Below are 24254 nucleotides of genomic sequence, written 5' to 3' on the forward strand. Positions count from 1 at the left end.
GTAAGGTCGGCCAACGCTGCAAACGTTAACAGCCAGCCATGCAGGACGCTTAATCTTAAGGACGCAAGCGTTTGAACAAGCCTCGATTGTAATTACAGACCTCGGCTACATATTCACTGCGTCTACGCCTGTGGCGCACCCATCTCAGTTCCTTGCGACCAGCTCAATGCATGACCACGGCGACATGGTCGTCCATGTACTTCGAGATATCGCCCAAGAAGCATGCCGCGATGATGCTGACTCCGCCAAACGCTATGCTCACGTAGTACACGTACTTGTATGCCTCGGCGTACGCGAGCTGTCCAGCGTACACGACCAACTCATACGCACCCGGCACGTCCTTGATACCCGGAAGCTCATGAAGAAGCGGGAGAAGCGATCCGCCGGTAATGGCGATTGCCTCTCCGATGATCTCAGGCGATGTGATGTTGAGCTTGGTCACCATTGCGCCGCCGATGTATTGGGTTGCGGCGGGAACAAATTTGGAGATGAAGACGTTGTAGTACACGCAGTATCCGATCGAACCACCAATGACGCGGATGGCAAGGGTCAGAGCAGCGATTGTTGCGATGAGGTCGTCTGGGCAGATGATAGTGGCTGACGAGGTCAGTAACGCGTTCGTCGATCAACGCGACGTGAAACTTACAGATGATAGATGCAGGTACGACGATACCACCAATGCCGAGACCAGCGAGAACCAACAATCCCCACAGTTGGTACAAGTTGTCCACGCGGCCGATAGAAAGAGCACCGCAGCCTGCAGTCATCATGATCGACGAGACGATCAAAAGCTCCTTGTTGTGACCGCGGAGCAAAGACAGCAACCACAGCACAATACAAGCCCCAGCCAGAATCGAGAACCCAACGGGAATACCTCGAATACCAACACCAACAGGATCATGACCATAAACGTTGAACGCTTGCGTCGGCCAGAACATGAGGATCGAGAAGAAGTTGGCTCCAGAGATGAACGTGATGACGAGTGTCAGCCCAAGAATCCGGGGCTCCTGACGAAGTCTCTTGGGAAACATGGGATGTTTGGCTCCGTAAGTTTCCCAGAAGACAAAGGCGACAAGGAAAGCGACACCCAGAATCAAGGGCGCAAGCACGTGTGCGCTGGACCACTTGTACTGGTAGCCACCCCACTGCATACCCATCATGAATAAGATCATACCAGCAACAGACAGGAAACCGCCGATGTAGTCGATCTGCGCGAGAACCTCTCTGCGGCTCATACCCACGCTGTTGACGCGGGGAGGAGGGTGGTAGAACACGAAGGTCAAGACGAGGCCGATGAAAGCCCAGAGACCTAAGATCGTCAGTTTCCCCTCTCATGCGTCGTTTAGATAACAGGGAAAAGTTCTTACCACACCACATCCCAATCCACCTCCACGCCCCCGGACTCTGACTAGCAATAAGCTGCGCCCAAAGCACACTCGGACAAAACGGCAAAATCGTAAAAACCAATATCGCAACATACTTCCCCCTCTGACTCGTCGGCGCAAGCTCACTCGTCACCGCCAGCGCCGTAAGCTCGTTGATGCCCGCGCCCACACCGCTAAACACCATTCCTGCAATGAAGATATTCATGGAATGGGCGGTTGAGCAGATGATCATGCCGAGGATCAGGAAGCACGCGCCGATCATGGCGACCCACCTGCGGCCCACGATATCGGAGATGGAACCGACGAAGGGGCACACGGCGGCGAGGGAGAGGAGGTTTGCCAGGATAAACCAGATCCAGCGGTCGGTGCCGCCTATGTCGGCGTAGATGTAGGGGGGGACGCCGCCGAAGAGGTAGACGGGGATTTGGCTGCCTGTCCATACTATCGTTGTTGTTAGTGAGGGAACTCCAGTGTGTAAGTGTTTGTGAAGGGTTCTACGCACAGAAAGCCATGGCGACCAACGCCATAAGTCTCTTAAAGTTCATAGGTTGCTCGGCATCGTGGTCCTCGCCGTCGCCGGCTGTCCGTAAGCCATCTTTTTCGTAGTAGTTGGTATGACCGGGGACTTGCTCGTTGGTGTGGATTTGCTCGATGTGGTTGAACGCTGGTTTGGAGGCGGAGGGGGAGTGGTCTGAGACATCTATTGTTAAATTGGCTTAGTAAATGTGTAGGTGGATGTGGAGTTAGGGTGTAGGATTGCGTACCAGAGCCATCGCTGTGGTCTCGCATCGTGTTCTTCATAGTCTACGTATGGAAAAGACTTCGTAGACAGGAATTCAGAGCTTCAACTTTAACAGTACAAACGAAACTGTCAGTTCTGCGAACAACTTTTGTTTGGAGGCTCAGCGGGGCTCTTATGCTATCCATGTAATTGGAACCCACCCTTGCCTTCACCACGCCCCCCTACCAGGGCCGTCCATCACATTCCCCACCCACGACTCAGTCTGCGGGGTATTTCTCACCTAACATCCAGCTAGTCCTCACATCGTCCCTCTTCCTCCATTTCCCTCCATTATCCTCCTTCACACTAGCCCCCAGATCCGTGGTCTAGCCCATTCACCCACCGTCCCCATCCGCGCATCTGGATTCGCTTCTCGCACCACAGCCGCGGTAACTTTCCAACACGCCTACCTGACACTTCCGCCACGTTAACCAGCTAGCCTATCACTTCCTTCCGTACCATGTCCATGGGACACCGGGGGAAGTGTTGAATGGGGTTAGACAAGGTGTTAGCGCACATGTACCCCGCAATTGCTTGGTCGAGCTTGTCGCAACAAGCAAAGAAGCGGCTGAACAAGCTTTTGGCGAGGTTTGTCGATCTGCCCGGGCGCTTCAAAAACCTGGGGATGGGGAAAAGGTTGAACGGGGATCGGCGGGGGACGGTGGGTTGGTGTTGGTAACCTTGGAATGGAGAGGTGGTGCGGCGATTCCGTATGTAAGGAGAGGGCTTCAGCTGGGATGTCACATACGGGTACTTGGGACCACGGCAGTTTCTTCACTCGCTCACTCGCTCTTCGCACAATACACCTCCGCGCGGCTTTCCCCTTCGGCCCTATTCGCGCGGAGAAAAGTCCGCGTTGGATACCCACAGGGGAGTATGGGCTTGACCTGCCCCGTACAGATGCATGGTCTCTAGTCCCGTGAGCTATGCTCGCTCTCGCGTATGTACGATAGCGACACCGGAGTGGATGCTTGATACGCCACAAGTACGGCTGTTCGGCTACGGGGGTCATGCAGACTATGTTGTCAATTCGAGTTGCCTAGGTAGGATGAGAGGATGGGAGAGCTTTGTTGGAAGATAACCGCTGTGCTTTCATTGACATGTATTCGCGCGCTGATGTGGAGATGGATATTGTTTGCTGGTTCTTTTTACCACTATCAATGTAGTTACTTCGGTAAGGGAGGTAATGGCACCTATCATCTCAGACCATCCATTTCCAAGCTCACATTATCCGCTCTCGAGCCATAAACACCCCCATCCAAGATCCACTGCTCATTATCATCATTATCATCCTGCACGCGACGCCAGGTCTGCTTCCTGCCTCCTTCACCCGCATTCTCCTTGCCTTTACTCTCCTGTACCTTGATAGTCGGCCTAATCAGTCCACCCAACAGCGGATTCTTGCTGAACGCCCCGCTCCCACTCGATAGCGTATTCCCATCTCGGGGCCGTTGAGATGGTTCGGGTGGCTCATCTTCGCTCTCGGGTGTAGCCGGCCTCTCGGTAGCAGCCATGCGCTTGACAAGCTTCTTGCCAGAGAGATCGATGCTGGCGACTACTTTGCGCTTTTCGTACTCTGGGCGCGCATTCCAGTCTTGCTCGCGCAGGGCTTTTTGCTGGCGCTTGAGCTGCATGGCGCGTTCTTGGGGGCTGGCCCACATGCTGAGGCCGGCTGTTGTGGTTTCGAAGTCGGCGGCTTCGTCGTGGACTTGAGTTCGTTTGGCGTTTTGGGCTTGGAAGGCGAGCAGCTTGTCTCTGTGCTGTTTTGCTTTTGCGAGCTTCTCGTTCTCAGACTCGACGTCCGAGGCGGGATTGGAAGATGCGGGTGTTCCTGTGCGGGGTGTTGAGAACGGGCGTGGTGCGAGTGAGACATCGGCACGCTTTTGGCCGGCGTTGTTGGCGGCCATCTTCTCTTTTCCGCGCTCTTCGCGGAGAACTCGCACCATGGATTGGATGTCTTGTGCACTGAATAAAGCTGAGTTGCAGAAAGTGCATGGGCCGATGCCTTCCTTTACGCAGATGATCTTTCCGCAGTTCAAGCAGTTTGGCGCAGCTTCGAGCAAAGGATGTCTGGTGGCCATGCAATTGCATTTCCGTTTGCTGTTGTCTTGTGGGGCAAGGGTAGGGTTCGTCTGAATCTCAAGTGCTCTGATTGCGGACTCCAGATCATTGAGTGCCGTCGAGGCACCATGCATGGGCGTGCCACCAGTTACATTAATCTTTGCCTTGGCCTTTGGTTTGGTCTCAGAGATGAGTTGGCCTGGAAGTTTCTTTGCTGGTTGCGGAGCAGGCGAGACACCACGGGATTTGGGGGTTGATGTCCCCGATGACGTAGTGAAGGTTGGTAATTGCAACCCGTCAGGTTGTTCTTGTAAGCCGAATTTAGCAGCCTTGGGCTTTGAGCTACCCGCCATGTAGTCTTGTTCATCTTTTTTGAGATATGCACCAGATACGTTGCCATGGTCCTCTACTTGTCGTGGTGGCGGAAGTTTGTTCAAACCGGGTTTCTTCTTCTTTGGCTTCGCCCTGGGTACTTCTGACATTCCATTTGACACTTGAGCCTGACCAGAGCCGCTGGAAGGCTTCGACTTTCTCCTGTTGTTAAATGAAGAGATAAACTCAAGTGCTTGCGGGCTGTCGCCTAAGAAATTCTGCAGATGGTCCGCTGCTTCTTTGGGCGGTAGTGACTCAGTATACGATATTAGTTGCTTCAGTGACTCATCGTCTAGAGGAACAAGCCTCGATAGCTGGGGCAATGCCCAGTTCGAGAGATCCATGTTCTTGTTGATGAGGTTGTGGTTGCCAGATATTGGAATAGTTTGTTAGCTGTGAATCATCACTCTGAGCTAGTAGCTGTGGCGCAGGCATGTGGCTGGTCTAGGGTCTGTGCTCAAAGTTCACATGGAATTCCAGCTCGTGGGGAAGCTGCCATCACAGTCCTCATACCCTCAACTACACATTCACCATGGCAACCGACATCGCGCTCGATACCACTATTGTACGTTAATCTTCTCATACGATAAATACCTGACTAATCCAACCAGGGCACCATTGTCATCGAACTCTACAACGACCACGCGCCCAAGACATGCAAAAACTTCTCGACGCTCACGCAGCGCAACTACTTCAACGGCCTGATCTTCCACCGCATAATACCAAACTTCATGATCCAAGGCGGCGATCCCACGGGTACAGGACGAGGAGGTGAGAGCATATATGGCGACAAGTTCGAGGACGAGATCAGCCCCCAGCTCAAGCACACCGGTGCAGGCATCCTCAGCATGGCCAACTCCGGTCCGAACACCAATGGCTCGCAATTCTTCATCACATTGGCGCCGACTCCGTGGTTGGACGGCAAGCACACCATCTTTGGAAGGGTCAAGAGCGGGATGCAGATTGTGAAGAAGCTGGGCTTGGTTAAGACAGACAAGGAAGACCGCCCTGTGGAGGAGGTCAAGATTGTCAAGGCATACCTCGTCGACGACGGCGCGATGGCGATGCAGCGATACTAGCGCGGGGGAACGAGATCAGCCAGGCGTCGACGCGATCGCATGACAGAGCGCATCAACGCTACACTCAATGCTTGAACGTGAGTCACTCAAAGATGAAATGTAGATTAATTACTCATACGTCCAACTAGTTCAGAGCTCCATTCGGATGGATCAACACCTTCGTATACCCCTCGATCCTCTTGTCAAACTTCTCGTATGCCGTCGGCGCGTCGTCGATGTTGATCTCGTGCGACACAACGAAGCTCGGCTTAGCCTTGCCCGATACAATCATGTCGCGAAGATACCTGTTGTACGCCTTCACATTACACTGCCCGGTGCCAAGATGCAAGCCCTGCCGTCGTTAGTAGTGGATCACAAATGCGAAACATGGACATACCTTTTCGAATAGCTTGCCGAACGAGATCAAAATTTGGCCCTTCTTGCTCTGCTCATCTGGGGCTCCTGGGTCGGCCGGAACATACAAACCTGGAATACCCAAGCCTCCCGTTGGCCGGGTCACCATGATCAATTGGTCGAGGACAACGTTTGGCTTCTCCTTGCTACCCGACGCGTCCACGGCTTGATACCCGACCGCGTCGACCGCGCGATCCACCATGCCGTCATTGAGCTTGATGATCTGCTCAACCGGGTCGCTCTTCCTGAAGTCAATAGGAATGCATCCGATCTTCTCCGCAGCTTGCAGTCGCTCAGGCACTGTGTCGACTACGAAGACCTTGCTTGCACCTCGTAGGATACCGCTATACGCTGCCATGAGACCAACAGGACCTGCACCGAACACCGCGACGCTTTCGCCGGACTGGAAACCAGCGAGGACCAGCCCATGCCAGCCCGTTGGGAATATATCTGCTAGTAGTATGAAGTCGGCTTCGTGCTCGGTTCCTTTGGGCAGCTTCAGGGCGTTGAAGTCGGCGAAGGGGACGCGGAGGTATTGCGCTTGGCCGCCTTGATACGGGCCCATGGCTACGTAGCCGTAAGCTCCGCCGGCGAAGCCTGGGTTTACTCTGTTCTATTGTTAGGACTGGTGCATGATAGCCTTATTGGAGTTCGACTTACCCGGTACAGAACGCTGTTTTGCCCTCCTCGCAATTGCGACACCTGCCGTCGGCAACATTCTACAATCCATCGCGTCAGCCCTCCGCGATCCACACTACATCTCCACGAAATACTCACAAACGGCAACACAATCCTATCCCCCTTCTCCAGCAGCGTCACGCCCGCCCCCACCTCGATAATCGTCCCCATGTTCTCATGCCCAAACACCAAACCCGCCTCCGCAGCCGTCCGTCCCTGATACATATGCAAGTCCGACCCGCAAATCGCCGCTGTCGTAACCTTGACAATCACATCATCTGGATGCTGTATCTTAGGCAGCTCGACGTCCTTGACTGAGACCTTGAATGGACCCTCGTAGTGCACTGCTTTCATCTTGTCGCTGGACATTTTTGGGGGTTGGCGTGCGCGTCGCGTGCAAATGTGTAGAGGTCAAAGATATGAGATACAAGATACAAGATACAAAGAGTTCGTCGCGACGATAGAACGAGATGCGCGTATATTATCGTGAAGTGGGAAATGGTTGCAAAGGACAAAAGGCACGTTGATCCTCCAACGGAGCCAGACCCAGTCTATGATGTATGACGACCCCTCATCTTCGGTACTTGCAAGCTTGCAGGAGTTGGGACCAGAGCGTCTGGCTGGCGTCATTATTGAGGGGCTGACAGCGGAGGAGTTGTCGATCAAGTGTGGGGTATGGGTTCCGAATCGGAACGAGTGCTTCGGAAACTAGCGCGTTGCGTCGAATGCCGCTTCAGATCACTTGTATTCGCGTGGACTGCCTTCCCGCACGGTAGAGGACTTTGGGGGATCGGTCACGCCGATGTGGAGGCCTCCTTTCGGATTTAGAGTTTAAGCTTTAGAACGGAAGAGGCCTCAACATCGGCGTGGGAGGTCTTGCGCGGTTCTGTGTTGTGCGAAAAACGTGGAATTCTTATCGATTTCTCAGGTCTTCTTTGATAGCGTTCTCAAGGGATGGGGATCATGAGCAAGAGATGAGGAGAACCTCACTGCAGAATTCATGCTTGCTCATTCTGAGCGAAATGTAAAGTGAACACCTTTTCAAGATTTCTAGCTTCCTTGGAGCCATGACTCCTGTGATGTGATATGTTCGAGAAAAGGCCATCATCGTAAGCAGAGTCGTATGAGCAATGTAGTGCCCAGATGGGATATCCCGAATAAAGTCCCGTCCAAACTCCAAATTTCCAAATTCATCCCGCATGCCAGAGATATACGGGAATGATCATACCCACCTCACCACCTACCTCCAATACAACCCACCTAAACCAAACCCACAAGCGCCTCATTCAACCTCCCCAACCTTCCCCTAACCTTCTCCACCCTCTCTCCCACTACACTCATCCCTCCATCCTCCTTCCCTGCCACCGCAACCTTCACCTCCACCTTCTCATCAGCCAACAACGCCTTCTTAACATCCTTCTCCCACCTCCTCTTCCACATCCCCCTATAATTCACAACACACTGCCTAACCCAAACCCTCCACCACACCTCCTCCGCCCACCTTACTAACACCCCATCCGTTGCACCAGCATACTGCGCATCCGTCCATGCCATCGTGAAGTCCTTGTCGCGCGGCACGGTGGCGAGGTAAGGTGTGCCGGTGGAAGCGTCGAAGTGTGTCCAGCGGAAGAGACAGAGCAGTTTGGCGGCGGCGGACATGTTGGGGGGTGGTGGGGAGGCGGAGAATGGGAGGGGTGGTGTGTAAGGGAGGGCGTCGACGTGGAGGGCTGGGGAGGGGGAGGTGGTGGTTGATAGAGATGGGGAGAGGGGAGGTGGGACTAAAGCGCTCGGTGAGATCGGCGAGGCATCGGGAGATGAGCCGGGTGTGAGCGGTGGTGTCAACGGCGGTGTTAGCTCGCCTGTAGCTGTGGGTTCGAGATCGGGTGTCTGCGGCTGAAGCTGTTTGACTATGATGATTGGAACGGGTACGTCGCTGCTCCAGCCATTCTTACCAGTTGGAATGGCTTGGGTGATAAGCTCGCGCAATCTCTGCTCTTCGCGCTCTTTGACCCATGCGGCGCGCTTGGTATAGTATGCGGTTGCTACATGCGGGAACATGGTGAAGACTTTGTTGCGGACAGCTGCTCTGGTGCTGGTTTGCCATACTGAGAGGTCTTGATCGACGTACTCGTGGGCTTTGCTACCGGGCTTTTCGGGGTCTGTAGTCTGCTGAATGGGACGGTAGCCAGGGTAATGCTGCGGAACCCATTCTTTGATGAAGTGTGTCCAGTACGGTGCGCGGTCTTCAAGTCGGTCGTTATACTTTTCCTCGGCCAGTCGTGCGGCGAAGTGGCCTGGGTGGAAGAGCCAGGAGCTAGCCAAGTACTTGTAGACTGAATATAACATCAGCAAACGTCACAAACAGCGCAGATCAACAACTTACTCTCCTCCTTAGTCTTGAATCCCCCATTCAAAATCCTCCAATCCAAACCCACAATCCGCAGCGCATCTTTCGTATCCTTGCTAACCCACACCATGCTACCAGGAAAATTCGTCTCTTCCATCTCTTCAACACGGACATGTATACCCTCAGGATCCATAGTAAGACCCAGCGGCTTAACCATACTGCCGATCATCTTGCTGTTACTTGCGTAGTTGAGCTCGAAGTGACACCAGTGAAACAACTCCGGCTTGAAGCAGACTTTGACATCGATCTGGATGAAGTAGTTCTCTTCGCCGTGGGGCGAGTCGATGGCGAAGTACATGCAGTCTCTGGTGAGAAAGCCTTGGCGTCCATGTGTGGTATCGAGGACGTCTTTGATGAGAGAGACGGTGCTTTGCCAGGGGAATGTGTCGAGTGTGGTGGTGCCTTTGAAGTGGAGAGGGGAGCAGACTAGGAAGTCGACGTCGCCGTAGTCATCCTGTGGGTGTCAGCAGGTGAGCAGCGTGTGAGATGTGTAGTCATACCTTGCCGGGCATCTCAGTCGGTACCACGACTTGCGCGAAGACAGTCTGCAGCGCGGCTTTCGTCTCTGCTTTGACCCTCTCGTAGACCAATGGGGAGATGCGGGGACAATACAGCCCTTTGAAGGCGTGGCCGCCCATCTCGTGCAACGATCGAGGGGAAGACAGTTTTCAGTGTTAGTCGACCTCTTACTGAATGATGAAAGCGTCTGATTCGAAATGAACGATGAGAAGACGATGGATGTTTAGAAGATCAAGAAGCTGCACTTCACTTTGTATTGCTCTAGCGGGCTGCAGGATGGAGTAAAGGTAAGAACAGCTGAGCGGTGCCAATTGCGGTAAGAGAGTATCAGACGACATGGCAAGTGCCCAGCGGAACAAACATGGCAACTGTGTACGCGAACTTGATCCCATCGAACGTCACCTTTACCTGGAGGCATCGAATCGTGCCAGTGTTACATCAAGCAACCGATCGCCATAAACGTGTTGTTGTGTCTCGATCCTGTTGGAAAAGAACAAGACTACACCAGACTGTACGGGCATAAGCGCGCAACGGATTTCGTAGACAATGATCCTCGTGAGATGTACTGCTCCAAAATGTGACTTGCAACTCAGAGGCAGTACCTGATAGAAGCGCTCACCAAGATCTGGTAAGATTGCTGTACTGCATTCACATCGTCCTTAGGCTTGTGAACAGATGAGAGTGCGCCTTGCCTGCAGCCTTGCAGCCTACCTCCCCATACTATTCTGCGTCGCATACTTGTGGCGTTCAAAAAAAACGATTGGGCGAGGCTGCTCTATGTCACCCTCACCATCACCGCTTCTGCGGCGCAGCAGTGCCACTAGCGCTAAGCCAGAACACATATCAACATCGCACTCACCACCACTCCATCTTCAACCAACTACCACCAAAGAAGCTGACAACATGGCGATGGCATGTCTCCAAGCGATCCTCGCCTGCTTCCCCTGCGGCACCGAGGAGCCGGAGCACACCACTTACCCCGACGAGAAAGTCGCCTTACTCTCCGCCGCTACCTCTAACACCCACCCTACAGACGAGGTCACAGATGAGATCGCAGACTCCGTCGTCGAAAAACTCCTCACGACCCGCCTCACCGGCGCCCACCTGCGCATGCACCTAGACGCCCTCGTCGGCCCCTCCGGCTGGCGCACCACGCTCGCCCAACACATCCTCTCGCGCCTCACCACCGCTCTCCGCGCGTCGCACGAAGAACTCGGTCCCACCATCTCCAGCGCCTGCGACACCGCGTGGGAAGCCGCCCAAAGCATCGAGGGCTTCGTCATCGAGCACCCCGTCATGTGCACCGTCATTGCCCTGGGCGTCCTCGCTATCGTCGCGCCGTGGGTGTTGGAAGCGCTTGGTTTTGCTGAACTGGGGCCGGTTGAAGGTACGTGTAGTATGATAGTATGAGAGTATGACAGTATGGGTGTTACTTCCCCTTCGTTTCCAGTGAGCTGGGAATTGGGAATCCGGGGATGGAGATGCGACAGTACGTTCCGTGGAACTCGACAAAAAAGCAAAAAGAAAGATTCGTGACTAAGAAAAGCGGTTGGAAGGAAAAGGACACGGAAATGTCAAGCGAATTGAACGGGAAGAAAATGATTTGAACTTGGGATAAAGCGCTAACACGTGAAATCAATGCAGGTACCTTCGCCTCATGGTGGCAGTCCACCTACGCCGGCCTCGTACCAAAGAACTCGCTATTTTCCTTCTTCCAGCGGTTAGGCATGACCAAGTGGCATTGGGTGCTCGTCTAATCCAATTCATGGTCCGGATGAGGGGTTCGTCAGCTTCGGTTCGCTCCTTCCTTTCTCGTCTCGTCTCGTGTCCTCCTGTCGATGCGAAAACAGACCACTTTCCGTGATAAACGAGATCAAGGAACCTTGGAAGCGGGCTGCGGGGAAAGCACCAGAAGAAGCGGCAGATGACGCAGTTGGTATAGGTCGAAGGATTTGAGGAGATTGGGATGTCGGCTCGCGTATCTTGCATGATGATGCACGCGCGTGATGGATTGACATGGTTGGCATTGTGCTGTCTGCCGTCGTACGTAGTAGGATAGTAGGGCGCCTAACTCAATCCTTCCAACTTCCCCCTCTCTTTTCCAATGTCTACGTCCTTGATTAGTAGTTCGCCACCTAACCTTACAAGGCAGTGACAATATCCTGAGGCTCTGCTACCCGCAGGTGTCATCGCAATTTCCCCACACACCGTTCTACGTCATCCCACATGTAGTTGAGGGACCCGTCGATGATGGAGGAACGGGCAATGTTTCGAACTCAATATAGCAATGGCAATGCGAAGCGAAGCGCAAAGTAAAAGAAAACGGTTCCCGCAACCCGCTTCCCGCGCTGTCACTGTTACAGCCTTTTGCGAAAGTCTACCAAACATCCAACTTTAATTAAGATTAATCATGGAAACACAGACGCTGCAGACAAAGCGCACGGTGTGTGGAGCTTCAGAGGTTAAGATTTCCGCGGGCACCTCGGGGTCGACCGCAGAACAGGAAGCTTGAAAGGACGCGTACGTACGCGCCTACGCTAGGGATGGACGAACGCGTCCTGCGTGTCCTGCGTCTTCGAATGCTTCTAATTCGCGTCGCGTCGCGTCGACGCTAAGACCCATCTGGCCCCATCCATGGATCTGTCACAACACGTTACGCGACACGGTAAATGTTTGGTACGGTAACACCTCCACCCACACCCCCCAACCCAACCCCACGCGCCGCCCGCAGATCGACACGGGAAGAGGCGTAAACGATCGACAACATTGGTTACAGATCCCAACGGCCTGTGTTGCTTCTGTCGTTCTCGTTTCTACTTTCTGTTTCGAACAGCTTGTTTGTTGTTCGTCCGCTACAAGACAAGTCGGGATCGCACTATGCGGCTGTACGCTTTTGGTGTGAAACACGAGGGTGCTCGCCCTGGGACTAGCGCGGGGAGCACTGGGTGTATTTTGCAGGCACAGAGCATCAGAGTGCTTTGGGCGGGTTGGTGCGACGCTGTGGTCGCTTGCAGCAACCCAGTTGATCATGGAAATAGAGATGATGGAGAGGGGAATAAGAATGGTGGTAGTAGTGATGGTGTTGGGGAACCACACGTTCGGTACATGGGCACAGGCCTCACGGCTGCTCAGAAAGAATACTTGACCAGCGACAGCGATCTGAAACGAGCGCTTCCCCTCGGTCCAAATCGCGATAATGGAAGCGAGATCATCTTCTTCGGTAGCACGATGCACGATGGATTGAGGGGGTATGTGTTGACTGTCAAGAGTGGGGAGGACATCGACCGGAAAGCAGCGGATCAGACGGTCGTCTTGTTTGGTACCGATGTTGAGATCGAGGACAATGGCGTACCAGACATACAAACTTTCACCGTAAGCGATCAGGTTGAGATCGTGAGGGACGTGAAGATCGGGAGTGAGGGGCATGTACTGGTTTACGTTGAGCATCGTTCCGCGGCTGTGGAGTCGGTGGTGCGGGTCAAAGACTTTGCGGCTTTCCGGCGTTATCTTGAGGCCGGTGAGATGGGTGAGGGGACCGGAGTAACGGTCCTTCCTTACGAACTTGGCGAATTCCCGCTGTGCGTTGGGAATGCTACGACGATGACTGCGCTAGACGACGATGGGCACGTTTGGACGGAGACAAGGGATCCGAGGTATGAGAAGTGCTTGGGCCGACCGTATGATGGTGCTTTAGACATTGCGCCCGTGCCTTACCTTGAAATGACCTACGTCACGAAGGTGGCATCGGGCGGGTACATGAGCGCGGCCTTCAACTCGGACGGCGAACTCTTCTTATGGGGTCAGGCATGTCCTGGGTCAAATGAAGAATTGGACGTGCTGAATGGCAATCCTGAAACGAGCGCACTGGTAACGGGCATCAGTGCTGATGACGTTCAAGAGGAGTTTGTCAAGTGCTTGGACGTCCGGATAGATGGTCAGGACGCAAAGGTGTATGAGGTAGCGGTTGGTCATGGCCACATCCTAGTGGCAGCCCAAACGTGTAAGACGGAAGGAAGGGTCAAAAGAGTTTTGTTCGCAGCGGGAGACAACAGCAGGGGCCAGTTGGGTCTAGCAACGGATGCGGACTTCAAGAAGAGATTTGAACGCGTCACAGCTTTGAGGGACGAGCGAATCATTCAGCTGGCGGCGGCTGGATGGTCCACGTACGTCCTAACGCTTGAAGAATAACTATCTCACATTGTCGGGCTTCAAACACCCAGAGAAGTACCAAACTAGGTATGCGGGGAGGAAGCGAAGTGTATGCAACAGTGCGCATCTGTAAGAAAACACGACATCAGCCACAGCTCAGTAAGGAAGGCCACAACCACGCGGCGACACACCACAATCATATGACACTACCCTCGTACGCTTCGCAGGTCCTGGCTCAACGTGGAATATCGGGCCCAAAGGGTCAAGCTGCCCATCCACGATATCTATCGGCGGTGGTGGAGGTGGTAACAGATTTGGCGAACCGGGCTGAACAGCGATCTGCGTAGTGACAACAATGGATCCAGCTCTGCTTTGGATGATCGGAGGAACGAGTACAGACTGAGCTGAGACCTGAGAGGCTTTGGATTGAGTCTTGGATTTGCGGGTGCTGAGGTGGATGAGCCGGCGTGGCAGAATGCAATCGAACAGAGGACGTAGATGAGGCAGACATGCTACAATGATTCCAGTACTTATCTGGGCGATTGCCCACATCAGAGTGTTGCCCATGCCGTACGTTACGTCGCCTTGGTATGCGACATCGGCCAGTGAGTCGACACGAAAGGCACCAATGAACATGTTGCTACTCACGTTAGTCATGACTGAGAGAGGATGGTCCCTGATCGCACAACAACCCAAATGCGAATATGGCCGACACAGCCACCCTGTGGGAATGGCGCAGCTTCAGATGCCAGACCACGTAGTGCGGAAAACACCAGATGACCGCATCTAGGACTACTCCGAGCACCGCTATGGTGACGACGCAGGGCTTCAGTCGGAAGCAGTATCGTGGATCCTCGAAAGGTATTGTGTAGTTTTGCTTGATCGGCCGACAGTGGAGCGCGATTACCATGACAGACGCTAGTCCCAGGGCGATTGCCGCAATGGTACAAAAGTGAGCTGTGGTTTGGATTAATAAACATGTGGATACCGGATGGTGGTGGATGTGTAAGGTTTGACAATACCACCGTATCTCAACCAGCTGTACGTCCTGGTGTATAAGGTCCGAATGAAGAAGATGAGAATCGCGCATCGAGTGAAGGCTGTGCATATGGCTAGGGGAAGCCGGAAGAGCCACAGTATCTGTGAGCGTGAGCGCCCGCCTCACAGCCAGAATGTTATCCACAGCAAGAATGTCATACTATCAGCGTTCGCTTGAGATCCGCCGTGGCAGCTGTCACCATGTGTTGACGGACAAGACTAGCAGCCATCGCTTCGTCGCATTAGCAACGCAGTATGAATCGCAGACGTGAGCGACTCGCAAACAATAAACATGGCCATCACCACGTAGAGAAGGAGCTACCCGACGTGGTTAGAGAGTGCCTTCTGTAAAGGGGTCAGACCATACCAGGGCCAACACCAAAAACGTATCATCAATAGTCCATGGCAGTAGTCGCGTGCGCTTTGAGTAGAAGCGCGCCAGGATAAAAAGCAGAGGTAGCACCGAGAGAATGACAAGGCCCGCGATATAATTGCCGAATAGCATGGGTTGGTCGGATCGTGCCGACTCTAGGAAAAAGGACCGGCGGGGGGTGTGGTGATGGTGCCCTAGGATGCGGTCGAACGCATTACGTGAGATGGGGTGAGGATGCAAAGTTAGATGGGCGGGTAGGTGTCGCAGTAGATGGTGAGGTGGTGAGAGGTGGTGGGGGATCGAAGATGGGATTGTCGCACAATGGCATGCCTCCTGCGGGGCTACTGCCGTCGAGGGTGGTGAAACAACTGGAGACACAGACATGCAAGAAGGTGCCAGCGAGAAAGTGAAGCAATCCGGGAAGGCGCCGCCGTTGGGCAGGCAGCCCTTTTGGTAGCGACGGCGGCGAGGCTCGGACGGTGGCCCGGGGCGTCGTGGTTTCGCATGTCAGAGGAGTTGTTCGGGCAAACCCAGCGCACCGTGCTGATCAGGCTGCTGCATGCGCACAACTCATGAGCGCGGTGATGATGTCAATCGTGAAAAAAAAGATGCGGTGTTGATGCCCGGGCGACCAAAGCTGCATGCGGAAACAGCCCGACATGGCCAGGAAGCGACGCTTGGACGGGGGTAAGATGAGCACCAGGGCGCAGCCGAAGCCTTACAAGGCGACGAGAAAAGCAAATGAGGGGTGACTTGAGAGTTCACGAGGTTACCAGTGAGTCGCAGAGTGCAGTACAAAGTAAATTGTCGGTGCGACAGTTTCAGTCTGACAGCTGAGGCTATCGGAGGGAGGCCGCCAGTGATTACGGTATTGCAGCCACAGTCGGACCTATCGAATCCCACACGGCACCGGATATCCGACCAAATGGCATCGGCACGGAGGGTATGACTCTTCAGGACCCTGGAAATCCAACTCTATCGCGGGTTTCGTGATGCGAACGCGTTGCTCAGCCTCGGACCAGTGTCGCGTCTGCTCGAGTCGGGCCGGTTATTCTTTTTTCGGCGTACCTGCTCTAGCACGGCGCACATTCACCCACCTCGGACAATTACGAGTGCGCCCGTGTATGCAGCGCAGGTGAGGTGTAATTCCTACATCACGACGACGCGAGGGTACGTGAACCGCCGTTTACATGTACAGCAGAGTTTCGCTTGCGCGGCCAGTGCTGATCGATCGCACTTTTATCTTAGCTGCGGCCAGTCAGAGACAGATCGTCGGGCCAAACGCATCAGTGGCAGGGCTGATCAGGCCTTGGAGAAACAGCACAGCGAGGGAAAAAAGCAAGGGTAGCGTCGATCATGATCACCACGACCTCACGCAACAGGCCTCGTTTGATGTGGGTACGATGGTTCACGCAGGCTGTCGCGGCACGTCTGCGCAGGCCCTCCACCACCGCTGACAGGCTGCGAGCTTTCTCACCATCAGGCGCTCCAACGCGAACCCTCCATGGCAAAACGGAGATTCCGGTGCTTTGCCACGACGGTAGCAGACGGCGCATGACAGGCCGCACGCCCTCTCGGCCCCCATTGGGCAGCGCTGCGAAACGCCAGCGGGATCCGGCAGATGGGTGCACGCCATCCAGGGGTGCAGCATCGTTCATCCTGAGTGTGCGCTTTTCCAAGGCCGTGCAAGACCCACCCATGTCGCTGGTCGAGGGCTGTAAACGTCATGTGCCCGTACGCCTGCCTGCCAACTCGTACTTTTCCGCTTGGGCCCATAGGAGAGCATTTTCTTGTCGGGCTAGGGCTGCCTGGGGCCTGGGAAGCGAGATGGGCCACTAATGCCATCCTGACCTGATCCGTCGACCGTTTTTCTGGCTTCAAAGTAGCCTTGCCATCCGTTTTACACGCGGCAACTCTCTTTTCCTTTTGCTCCGTGGACCAGCACTGTCACAACACCCCCTGGACGTCTGCCCTCAACCTGCACTGTGTATTTAGGACTCCTCGCTCCCAGCATCGACTCACTCCGCGGCTCTGCGGCCATGAACTAGCACCTCTCCCGCTCTATCCGGACTAATATACACCATGGACTCCCACCACTCTTCGCCATCCCCTCGCAGGGCGAGCCCCCGACACAGCATGCAGAGACAAAGAAGTAACTCGTTTCCCATTGTTGAGGCTCTGGGTTGCTCAACCCCAGAAGCACTCCTTATTCTTGCTGAGGGCAGAGCCGCCGTCCGGAAACGCCGAGCTCGACGCAACCAGTCCGTCGACGACGAAGTCAACCGTCTCTTCAACCCCCAGGACCACCTCAAGTTTCTCGAAGGCCTCGCCGCCCTACCCACCCCTCGAGATCAAGAATCTCCCTTTGACGCAAAATGGTCTCACTCTCGCATGCCATCCGATGCCACGGATAACAGCACCTCGACCGTGGTCGCACATGTAAACGATGGCGAACCTCGGAATATGTCACCCACGCTAGGCGACTATTCCGCTAACCTTGCCGCTTTCATCAAGAACCAACTCAAGTCAATACCGACGTACCAATCCAACCATCGCCCCACCTCATCCCTCTCTCCCCGATCGTGTCCGGATCTATCGTTTCCTCGAGTGCCGACGTCGCCAAACCCAAATGCACGCCGCCAGACCGATGGACCAAAGGCCATCGAGATACCCCCAGTGCGACCGCCGATGAAGAGTCAATTCTCTGCCTGGAGCTCCACCGACGACGACACGGATGACGAGGCGCTTCCCCTCCCGGAGTATACCTTTTCCAGTGAACAAGGCCCCAACTCCAAGGGAAGCAACTTCACGCCGTCCATCCTAGGCTACTACGAGACCTCGCACCACAATTCGTCGTTTCTATTTTCGTCGACGCCGCTAGAGGAAGAGTCAGAGCCCACTACGGCTAAAGCCTTCAAGTTTCCTGACCCGTCAGCACTACCACGCTCCTCGCCTGAGGAAGAACACGATGATGACGAGGACGTCGCCGACTACCCCTCGTCGTCTTGCCCCTCGCAGCCTCAGCTCACTTCGACGTCAGCACCTTCGTATACGTCGTCTTCGGTGTCGTCGTCCTCGTACTTTGACTGCAAGCGCCTAGCCATCACCCCGCAGATGAAGCAGGCTGTCATCGCGGCAGTCACACCACCACACCCACACAACAAGAGGCTTACTGCTGTGTCGCCTTGGGAGGGCAACGCCTTCTCCAACGTGCACGACGTGTACGTTGAGTCACAGCAGCGCGTCAACGTCGACGGCATGTCCTTTGACATGCTCCGCGACCTGAACGTCTCCAGCAGGCTCACACCTTGCTGAGCCCATCACTACAACTCTTTTTCCTATCTCCCTGTCTTACTAGCGTGCGCGTTCGGGGGTGTTGTTGTTGCCCAAAAGCTGTGGTTCAGCCGGTCTAACCACACCCAACGGCCTCTTCCTTTTTTTACCTTGCTTCTTCCCTGTCTTTTGCACGCAAAATATCCCTCTTGTAATTCGGTTGTCTCTCGGGCGTTTCACACAAGCATTTTATCACAGACTGCTAAGCTTTTTTCCTTTGTTTGCACAAGTGGGGTGTTTCGGCTTCTCTCTCGATTTAGCACATTCGGCGCTCTTGCTTCTTTTTTTCCTTCTTCTCTACATGAACTTATCTTTTTTTTTTCTTGTGGGGCGTCTTTCCAGCACATCACGAGTGTATACGCGACACACGAATTCCATTCATTCTTTAATCTAAGGGGATGGACGGGAGGTTCTGGAGAGATTGTTGCGTTCCAGAGTCGTTGAGCAGGCAGGACCAGAATGCAAGTATGAAAGACTGGTAGCAGTGGATTTCGGGCATAGTTTAGCTTGAGAAGGAAACAGAAGAACACACAGCATACATCTGCAACACAACAATACACACACTCGGTAGCAATACAAACACACACTTGCGCATCTACTCTATGCTTTTCTCCACACCTTTCTTGCTCTAAGTGATGCTAATATTAACCCACCAAAGCTGCTATATCCTCACGAGCCGAGCGTATACAAGAAGAAAAGTTGCCATACCGAGTACCCGGGTCAGGTCAAAAAGGCATCTGAATCATGAGACACGGCAGTCGCACGGATAATCAAATTGATTTAGTAGGATTTAGAGCGGTGAAGGAAGGGGGAAGAACATGCAAGGATGCAAGGATGGGTTGGTGGGGAGGCGGAGGGGCGGTGGTGGAAGTCTGGCAGCTTGCAAGACGACAGCTTCTAAGACGAGGTGATCTTCCTTCTTCCACGCTCGAGCGCGGAAGACAGAGAAGGAAGGGGGGCAACATGCAAGGTCCCGCTCGTGCAGGCCGAGATCTAGATCTATCGACGGCGCTGGTCTGGGTCTGGGTCTGGGCCGTCGCTGGTCTGGCCATGCACGAACGCCGATCAGGGTGTTTGGCTGGACGCGATGCGGCGACGTCATGTTTGATTGGTTTGCATGCCGAATTTGTTTGCAAAGGACGCGACTGTGCCGCTTTGCAGGACAACTTTACGCGTCGATGTCTGCATGCGCGATAGAAGCGTCTTTGTGGAGGGATGTGGAATGTACTCTGGTTGCTTCCACACTCATTGACGTTCGAAGTCTTTGTGGTTGGGTGCATATAGGCCACGTTGTGGGTAGAGAGCTTGTAACCTTGGGTTCGTTCACCAGCCCTCCCCACCCACCACCACTCTCACTCTCCCACATCACTCTATAAATCCCCGCCAGCCACGTCCACCTGCGCGTAACACACACCCACACGTCCGCCCACCATGGCAGACACCGAGCCCAGCCTCGTCGCCAGCGCCCTCGGCACCGCCGCCTACGCCTTCACAAAAGTGCAACCCCTCCTCCCCGTCTACGCCCACATGATCCTCGCCTCCCTCTTCCCCATCTACGCCGCCGCCCACGCCTCGCTCACCCGCCCCTCCACCGCCGCGAAGCCCCCAAAGAAAAACCGGAAAGACCGCGCACGCGCCGCCGCTACCGAAGATGAAGACAGCGACTCCGAAGACGAGGAAGAGGAGGAGCCAGAGAACGAGATGGAAGGGCTTTCGCCGAGACATATCATCTTGTTCCCGCTTTTCGCGGGGATTTCGCTGGCGACGCTGTATTTTTTGCTGAAGTGGCTCAAGGACCCGAGTATATTGAGTAAAGCGCTTAATGCGTATTTCGCTGTCTTTGGGTTCTTCGCTGTGACGAAGTTGGTTAGTGATGTGCTGGATATTGGGCATTCGATTATATTCCCAAGGAGACATGTGCTCGGGGGCGCGCTGTACCATGTCGACGGCAAGGCAGGGAGGGCGGTGCCTGTCGCAGGCAACACCAAGGCCAGCGGGCCCATTACAAGCCCGCTCCCCGGCTTTCTCGCGCGCATACCACTTTCCGATGGAGCGAAAGAATGGCTCTGGGCGGACCGCGCGATGCCCTCCAATAAGTGGACGCTGAAGCTGTATCTTGAGCGCGCGCTTGCGGGCAAAGCTAGAGTAGGCGCGCACACGCTTGTCGGTGCTGTGGTAGCGCTGGCTACGCTCGTCTACTTCAACCTCGTGGACAAGACGTGGTACCTGACCAACCTGCTTGGTTTCAGTTTCGCATATGGCAGTATCCAAGTCATCAGTCCGACGACGTTTGCGACTGGAAGTGCGATACTCGTGGGGTTGTTCTTCTATGACATCTACATGGTCTTCTTCACGTACGTACTCTCCTCCTTCATTCACCTGTTCGCACAGAAACACTGCTAACACCACCTCTTCTTCCAGTCCTCTCATGGTAACAGTAGCATCCTCCCTCGACGTCCCCATCAAACTCATGTTCCCCAAACCCGGCACCGCCACCACGCCCTCGGGCAAGAACGCCGCTGCCATGCTCGGTCTAGGCGATATCATCATCCCTGGACTCATGATAGGCCTTGCACTGCGCTTCGATCTCTACCTCTTCTACCTCCGCCGCCAGAAACGCGTCCCCGCAACAACTGAAGGAGCCGAGGACACGGTTGTGAAGGCGGAGTTTACACCCCTGGCAGGCCGCTGGAGCGACCATTTCTGGACGCATTCACTCATGGGACGCCCGCTGTGGTCTTCTGCCGCACCCTCAGAAAACGGGAAAGAGGAAGCACCGTTCACGTTCCCGAAAACGTATTTCAATGCTTCGCTCGTGGGCTATGTAGGCGGTCTGGTCGCCACGTTCGCCGCGCTGCATCTCATGAACCACGCGCAACCTGCTCTTCTCTGGCTCGTTCCAGGCGTGCTGCTCAGTCTCTGGGCGACTGCGCTTGTAAGGGGTGAAATCGCGCTGATGTGGCACTACAGCGAGGAGATAGTGGAAGAAGCGACCGAGGCGGGTAAGGAAGCGACGAAGAGGACGGGGCAGCTGTTCAAGGAGGAGGATGTCAATGCTGTTAGAAAACCGGCGACGGGGAAGTCGAGGAGGCCCGAGAGGGAGGTGTTTTCCTTTTCTATTGAGGGGCCAAGGAAGGTTGGGCCGACGGCTGAGGCGAAGGTGGAGGGAAAGAATGAGGGGAGTGAAGCAGGAAACGGTACGACTGTCCCCACGACTGTGAAGAGTCAGGTTTGGACTGGTTCTGAAGCGCATAGTTCGGCGAGGGAAGAGGGCGGTGTTGAACCTGCTGGAAAGCGGCTTCGGGTCAGGTAGGCGAAGATGAGATATTTGTGAGAGAGGAAAAGAGAAGGTCACGTTTGATGATTCAGTCGTTGTTGCGAGCATTTACAATTCGGGTACCAAAAAAAGTCCCATGCACCGTTGTTGCTCGCAACAACGACTCGATGGATTCAGAAATACGTCTGATGATTCATTGTTGCATAGCGATGGAGTTTGGGAAAGTCGGTATATCATCATATACGGTTCTGGCAAGACAATGTGCCATTTTACTTGCGCGGTCTCTTGTGTCTCGCGGAAACAAAACACGACATTGTCCCCTCATCAGTCCTCTCGTCTACTAGAATCTCCTATCCTGATACCCACACTCTAACCACTTCTCGTCTTTCTCGTCTCTCTCCTTTCTCTCCTTTGGTATCTCATATCCCCAACCGCAGACAGTTCCCTCCGTCTCATCCGTCTCATCCGTCTCATCCATCATTATCATCACTTCCCACACCCCCCGCATTTCTCCCCACTACCACCTTCCCCACGGTTGATATGTGAGCAGTATGGACATAGCCATTCGGTCATGTGCGGCATGGTGGAACTTTTCCGGCGTTCGGTATACTGGGGTAGACTTTTATTAGGAGCAGACAGGTATTTTGTGAGTGGCTGGACGATGCTTTTGAGGCGGACGATGGAATCGTTTTTTGAGAGAGTGCGGGAAGTTTGGGGGGTTTTGGTCATGCTGGAGTTGCTGTTGGTTGGATTGTTGGTTTAGAGGGTAGGTAGTGGTGCAGGTTAGGAGGGTAGAAACGATGTGTTTGCGAGGAGGAAATACGTTAAGAGGGAATATGTGAAGTGGTGGACCATTGTTTGCTATAGATGGAAGCTTGATTGTGAGTGTGGCACATTGTACATATCGTCACTGCGCCACAAATCAAGGAAGTGAGATGTGGCATGGAAGAATCGGCATGCCCAGAGCATGCTTCAACACCAAACCAGAACACCTCGACCACATACCAAGACGCCCCCTCTAGCAACCCACAACCTCTTCAGCCTCCACAGCAACACCCGTCTTCGCCTTCATCCCCATCTCCCCCTTCAGCCCCAACAAGAACCCCGTCGAAACATCCACCGCCAAGCTCTCCCTACCAAAACACGTCACCGCGATTTCCAACTCCTTCACCGCACAAGCCACCGCCTCATCCAACCTCCCATGCCTCCTCCACCCCACCGCCGCATCATGCCACGCAAGCCCCAACGCCTCCCCCACCAACCCCTCCTCTTTCAGCAACCTGCACAACTCCAACGCGGCCTTCGGCACAGGCCGTCTCCACAGCTGGCGCCGCCCCGTCCGGATCCGCGCGTCCAGCACCACCATTCGCGCGCGCCGGGTATCGCTGCTGGGCGTGGGGTCGCTGCATGCCGGACAGGCGCAGGTAAATCCGTAGGAAGAGAGTTTTGCGCGCCGCGAGAGGGTGGTTTGGTAGGGTCGCTCGTAGCTTAATCGTATTTGGGAATTTGAAGGGATGGGCACGATGGCGTGGATTGTGATTTTTCCAGTGAGCGGGTTGAATGCGAAGGATGCGTTGGGGATGCAGCTGTGGTTGAAGCGCGCGGCGAGGGGGCAGATGGATGTTTTTGATCCGGTTTGCCAGGCGTTGGAGTTGAAGATGTCGATTATCTTTGCCTCTTCTTCTTCTTCTTCTTCTTCTCCATCCTCTTTCAATTTGTAGGTTTTCTGCGCGTACAGGGAGAGATACTGGGTTTTTTGCGAGTCGTCCAATGAAGCAAAAGCTGAGACTACGGCGCTGTTGCTGCGCGGTTCGGCGACGCTGAATAAGGGTGTTTCGCTAAGGATGAGCGTACCCGGCTGGATGGTCGTGGAAGCGAAACAGCCTAGTCCTTCGCCTGGGGAGGCGCGGACTGTGTATACGCTGTCCATATCGCGATTTTGTAGAGATGGTTGTGGCCCTATTAGTTGCGTCTCAATCTTTGGTCCGCGGTGAGAATTTCGATTGTAAGTGTATAGTTGCTGCGGTAGTGCAGCTTGGTGTTAGGAGATGCATTGTGTTCGATGTGTGTATATACGATACTGTGGCGGCTGTTGTGGAATTATGTGGTAATCGGAGGCAACAGTTTTGCAGCTTTGTCACCTTCGTGTTCGGCCGTGCCTGTCGAGATGGATGCGAACTAGCGTGGTGACGTCATGGGTACGGCTACTTTCTTCTCCTGCGCCTGAGATAAGTCATCATGTGGCGTCTTCATCGCGAAGACTGAGGTATCTCGACCGTGTTCACATTGGATTGCGCGTAAGTGTTGATAAAGTGTCAGCATACGCGCCCAACGCGGGACGCGTCGTTAGGCCATTGCGGGCCCGCTGCTCCCTTCCGTATACTGCCGTCGTTCCTCCTTGATTGTCAC

General features: G+C 54.4%; 9 protein-coding genes across 9 annotated transcripts; 5 read left to right on the plus strand and 4 right to left on the minus strand.

Annotated features, from left to right (window-relative positions):
- Positions 1-163: 163 nt before the first annotated feature.
- On the minus strand, positions 164-2186 carry J4E83_010360 (uncharacterized protein; the record flags this gene model as incomplete). Its single annotated transcript, XM_049337241.1, has 5 exons — positions 164-597; positions 647-1309; positions 1368-1826; positions 1888-2085; positions 2150-2186. The coding sequence occupies 5 exons, from the start codon at positions 2184-2186 to the stop codon at positions 164-166; spliced, it is 1791 nt and encodes a 596-aa protein (XP_049183630.1).
- A 1176-nt stretch (positions 2187-3362) lies between these two features.
- Positions 3363-4943, minus strand: J4E83_010361 (uncharacterized protein; the record flags this gene model as incomplete). The annotated part of the gene is made up of 1 exon (XM_049337242.1): positions 3363-4943. One exon carries the CDS (start codon positions 4941-4943, stop codon positions 3363-3365), a length of 1581 nt encoding a protein of 526 aa, XP_049183631.1.
- Positions 4944-5131: 188 nt separating this feature from the next.
- Positions 5132-5678, plus strand: CYP1 (heme binding; the record flags this gene model as incomplete). The annotated part of the gene is made up of 2 exons (XM_049337243.1): positions 5132-5164; positions 5211-5678. The coding sequence occupies 2 exons, from the start codon at positions 5132-5134 to the stop codon at positions 5676-5678; spliced, it is 501 nt and encodes a 166-aa protein (XP_049183632.1).
- Positions 5679-5802: 124 nt separating this feature from the next.
- J4E83_010363 (uncharacterized protein) lies at positions 5803-7118 on the minus strand (the record flags this gene model as incomplete). Its single annotated transcript, XM_049337244.1, has 3 exons — positions 5803-6009; positions 6055-6679; positions 6988-7118. The coding sequence occupies 3 exons, from the start codon at positions 7116-7118 to the stop codon at positions 5803-5805; spliced, it is 963 nt and encodes a 320-aa protein (XP_049183633.1).
- Positions 7119-8009: 891 nt separating this feature from the next.
- J4E83_010364 (uncharacterized protein) lies at positions 8010-9794 on the minus strand (the record flags this gene model as incomplete). Its single annotated transcript, XM_049337245.1, has 3 exons — positions 8010-9082; positions 9133-9610; positions 9657-9794. 3 exons carry the CDS (start codon positions 9792-9794, stop codon positions 8010-8012), a joined length of 1689 nt encoding a protein of 562 aa, XP_049183634.1.
- A 784-nt stretch (positions 9795-10578) lies between these two features.
- J4E83_010365 (uncharacterized protein) lies at positions 10579-11432 on the plus strand (the record flags this gene model as incomplete). Its single annotated transcript, XM_049337246.1, has 2 exons — positions 10579-11062; positions 11320-11432. The coding sequence occupies 2 exons, from the start codon at positions 10579-10581 to the stop codon at positions 11430-11432; spliced, it is 597 nt and encodes a 198-aa protein (XP_049183635.1).
- Positions 11433-12780: 1348 nt separating this feature from the next.
- J4E83_010366 (uncharacterized protein) lies at positions 12781-13863 on the plus strand (the record flags this gene model as incomplete). The annotated part of the gene is made up of 1 exon (XM_049337247.1): positions 12781-13863. The coding sequence occupies one exon, from the start codon at positions 12781-12783 to the stop codon at positions 13861-13863; it is 1083 nt and encodes a 360-aa protein (XP_049183636.1).
- Positions 13864-17371: 3508 nt separating this feature from the next.
- On the plus strand, positions 17372-18550 carry J4E83_010367 (uncharacterized protein; the record flags this gene model as incomplete). The annotated part of the gene is made up of 1 exon (XM_049337248.1): positions 17372-18550. One exon carries the CDS (start codon positions 17372-17374, stop codon positions 18548-18550), a length of 1179 nt encoding a protein of 392 aa, XP_049183637.1.
- A 1449-nt stretch (positions 18551-19999) lies between these two features.
- J4E83_010368 (uncharacterized protein) lies at positions 20000-21881 on the plus strand (the record flags this gene model as incomplete). The annotated part of the gene is made up of 2 exons (XM_049337249.1): positions 20000-20922; positions 20990-21881. 2 exons carry the CDS (start codon positions 20000-20002, stop codon positions 21879-21881), a joined length of 1815 nt encoding a protein of 604 aa, XP_049183638.1.
- Positions 21882-24254: the final 2373 nt, after the last annotated feature.

This window comes from Alternaria metachromatica, assembly GCF_023757995.1.
Source record: "Alternaria metachromatica strain BMP 0045 chromosome Unknown scaffold_44, whole genome shotgun sequence".
Lineage (NCBI taxonomy): Eukaryota > Fungi > Ascomycota > Dothideomycetes > Pleosporales > Pleosporaceae > Alternaria > Alternaria metachromatica.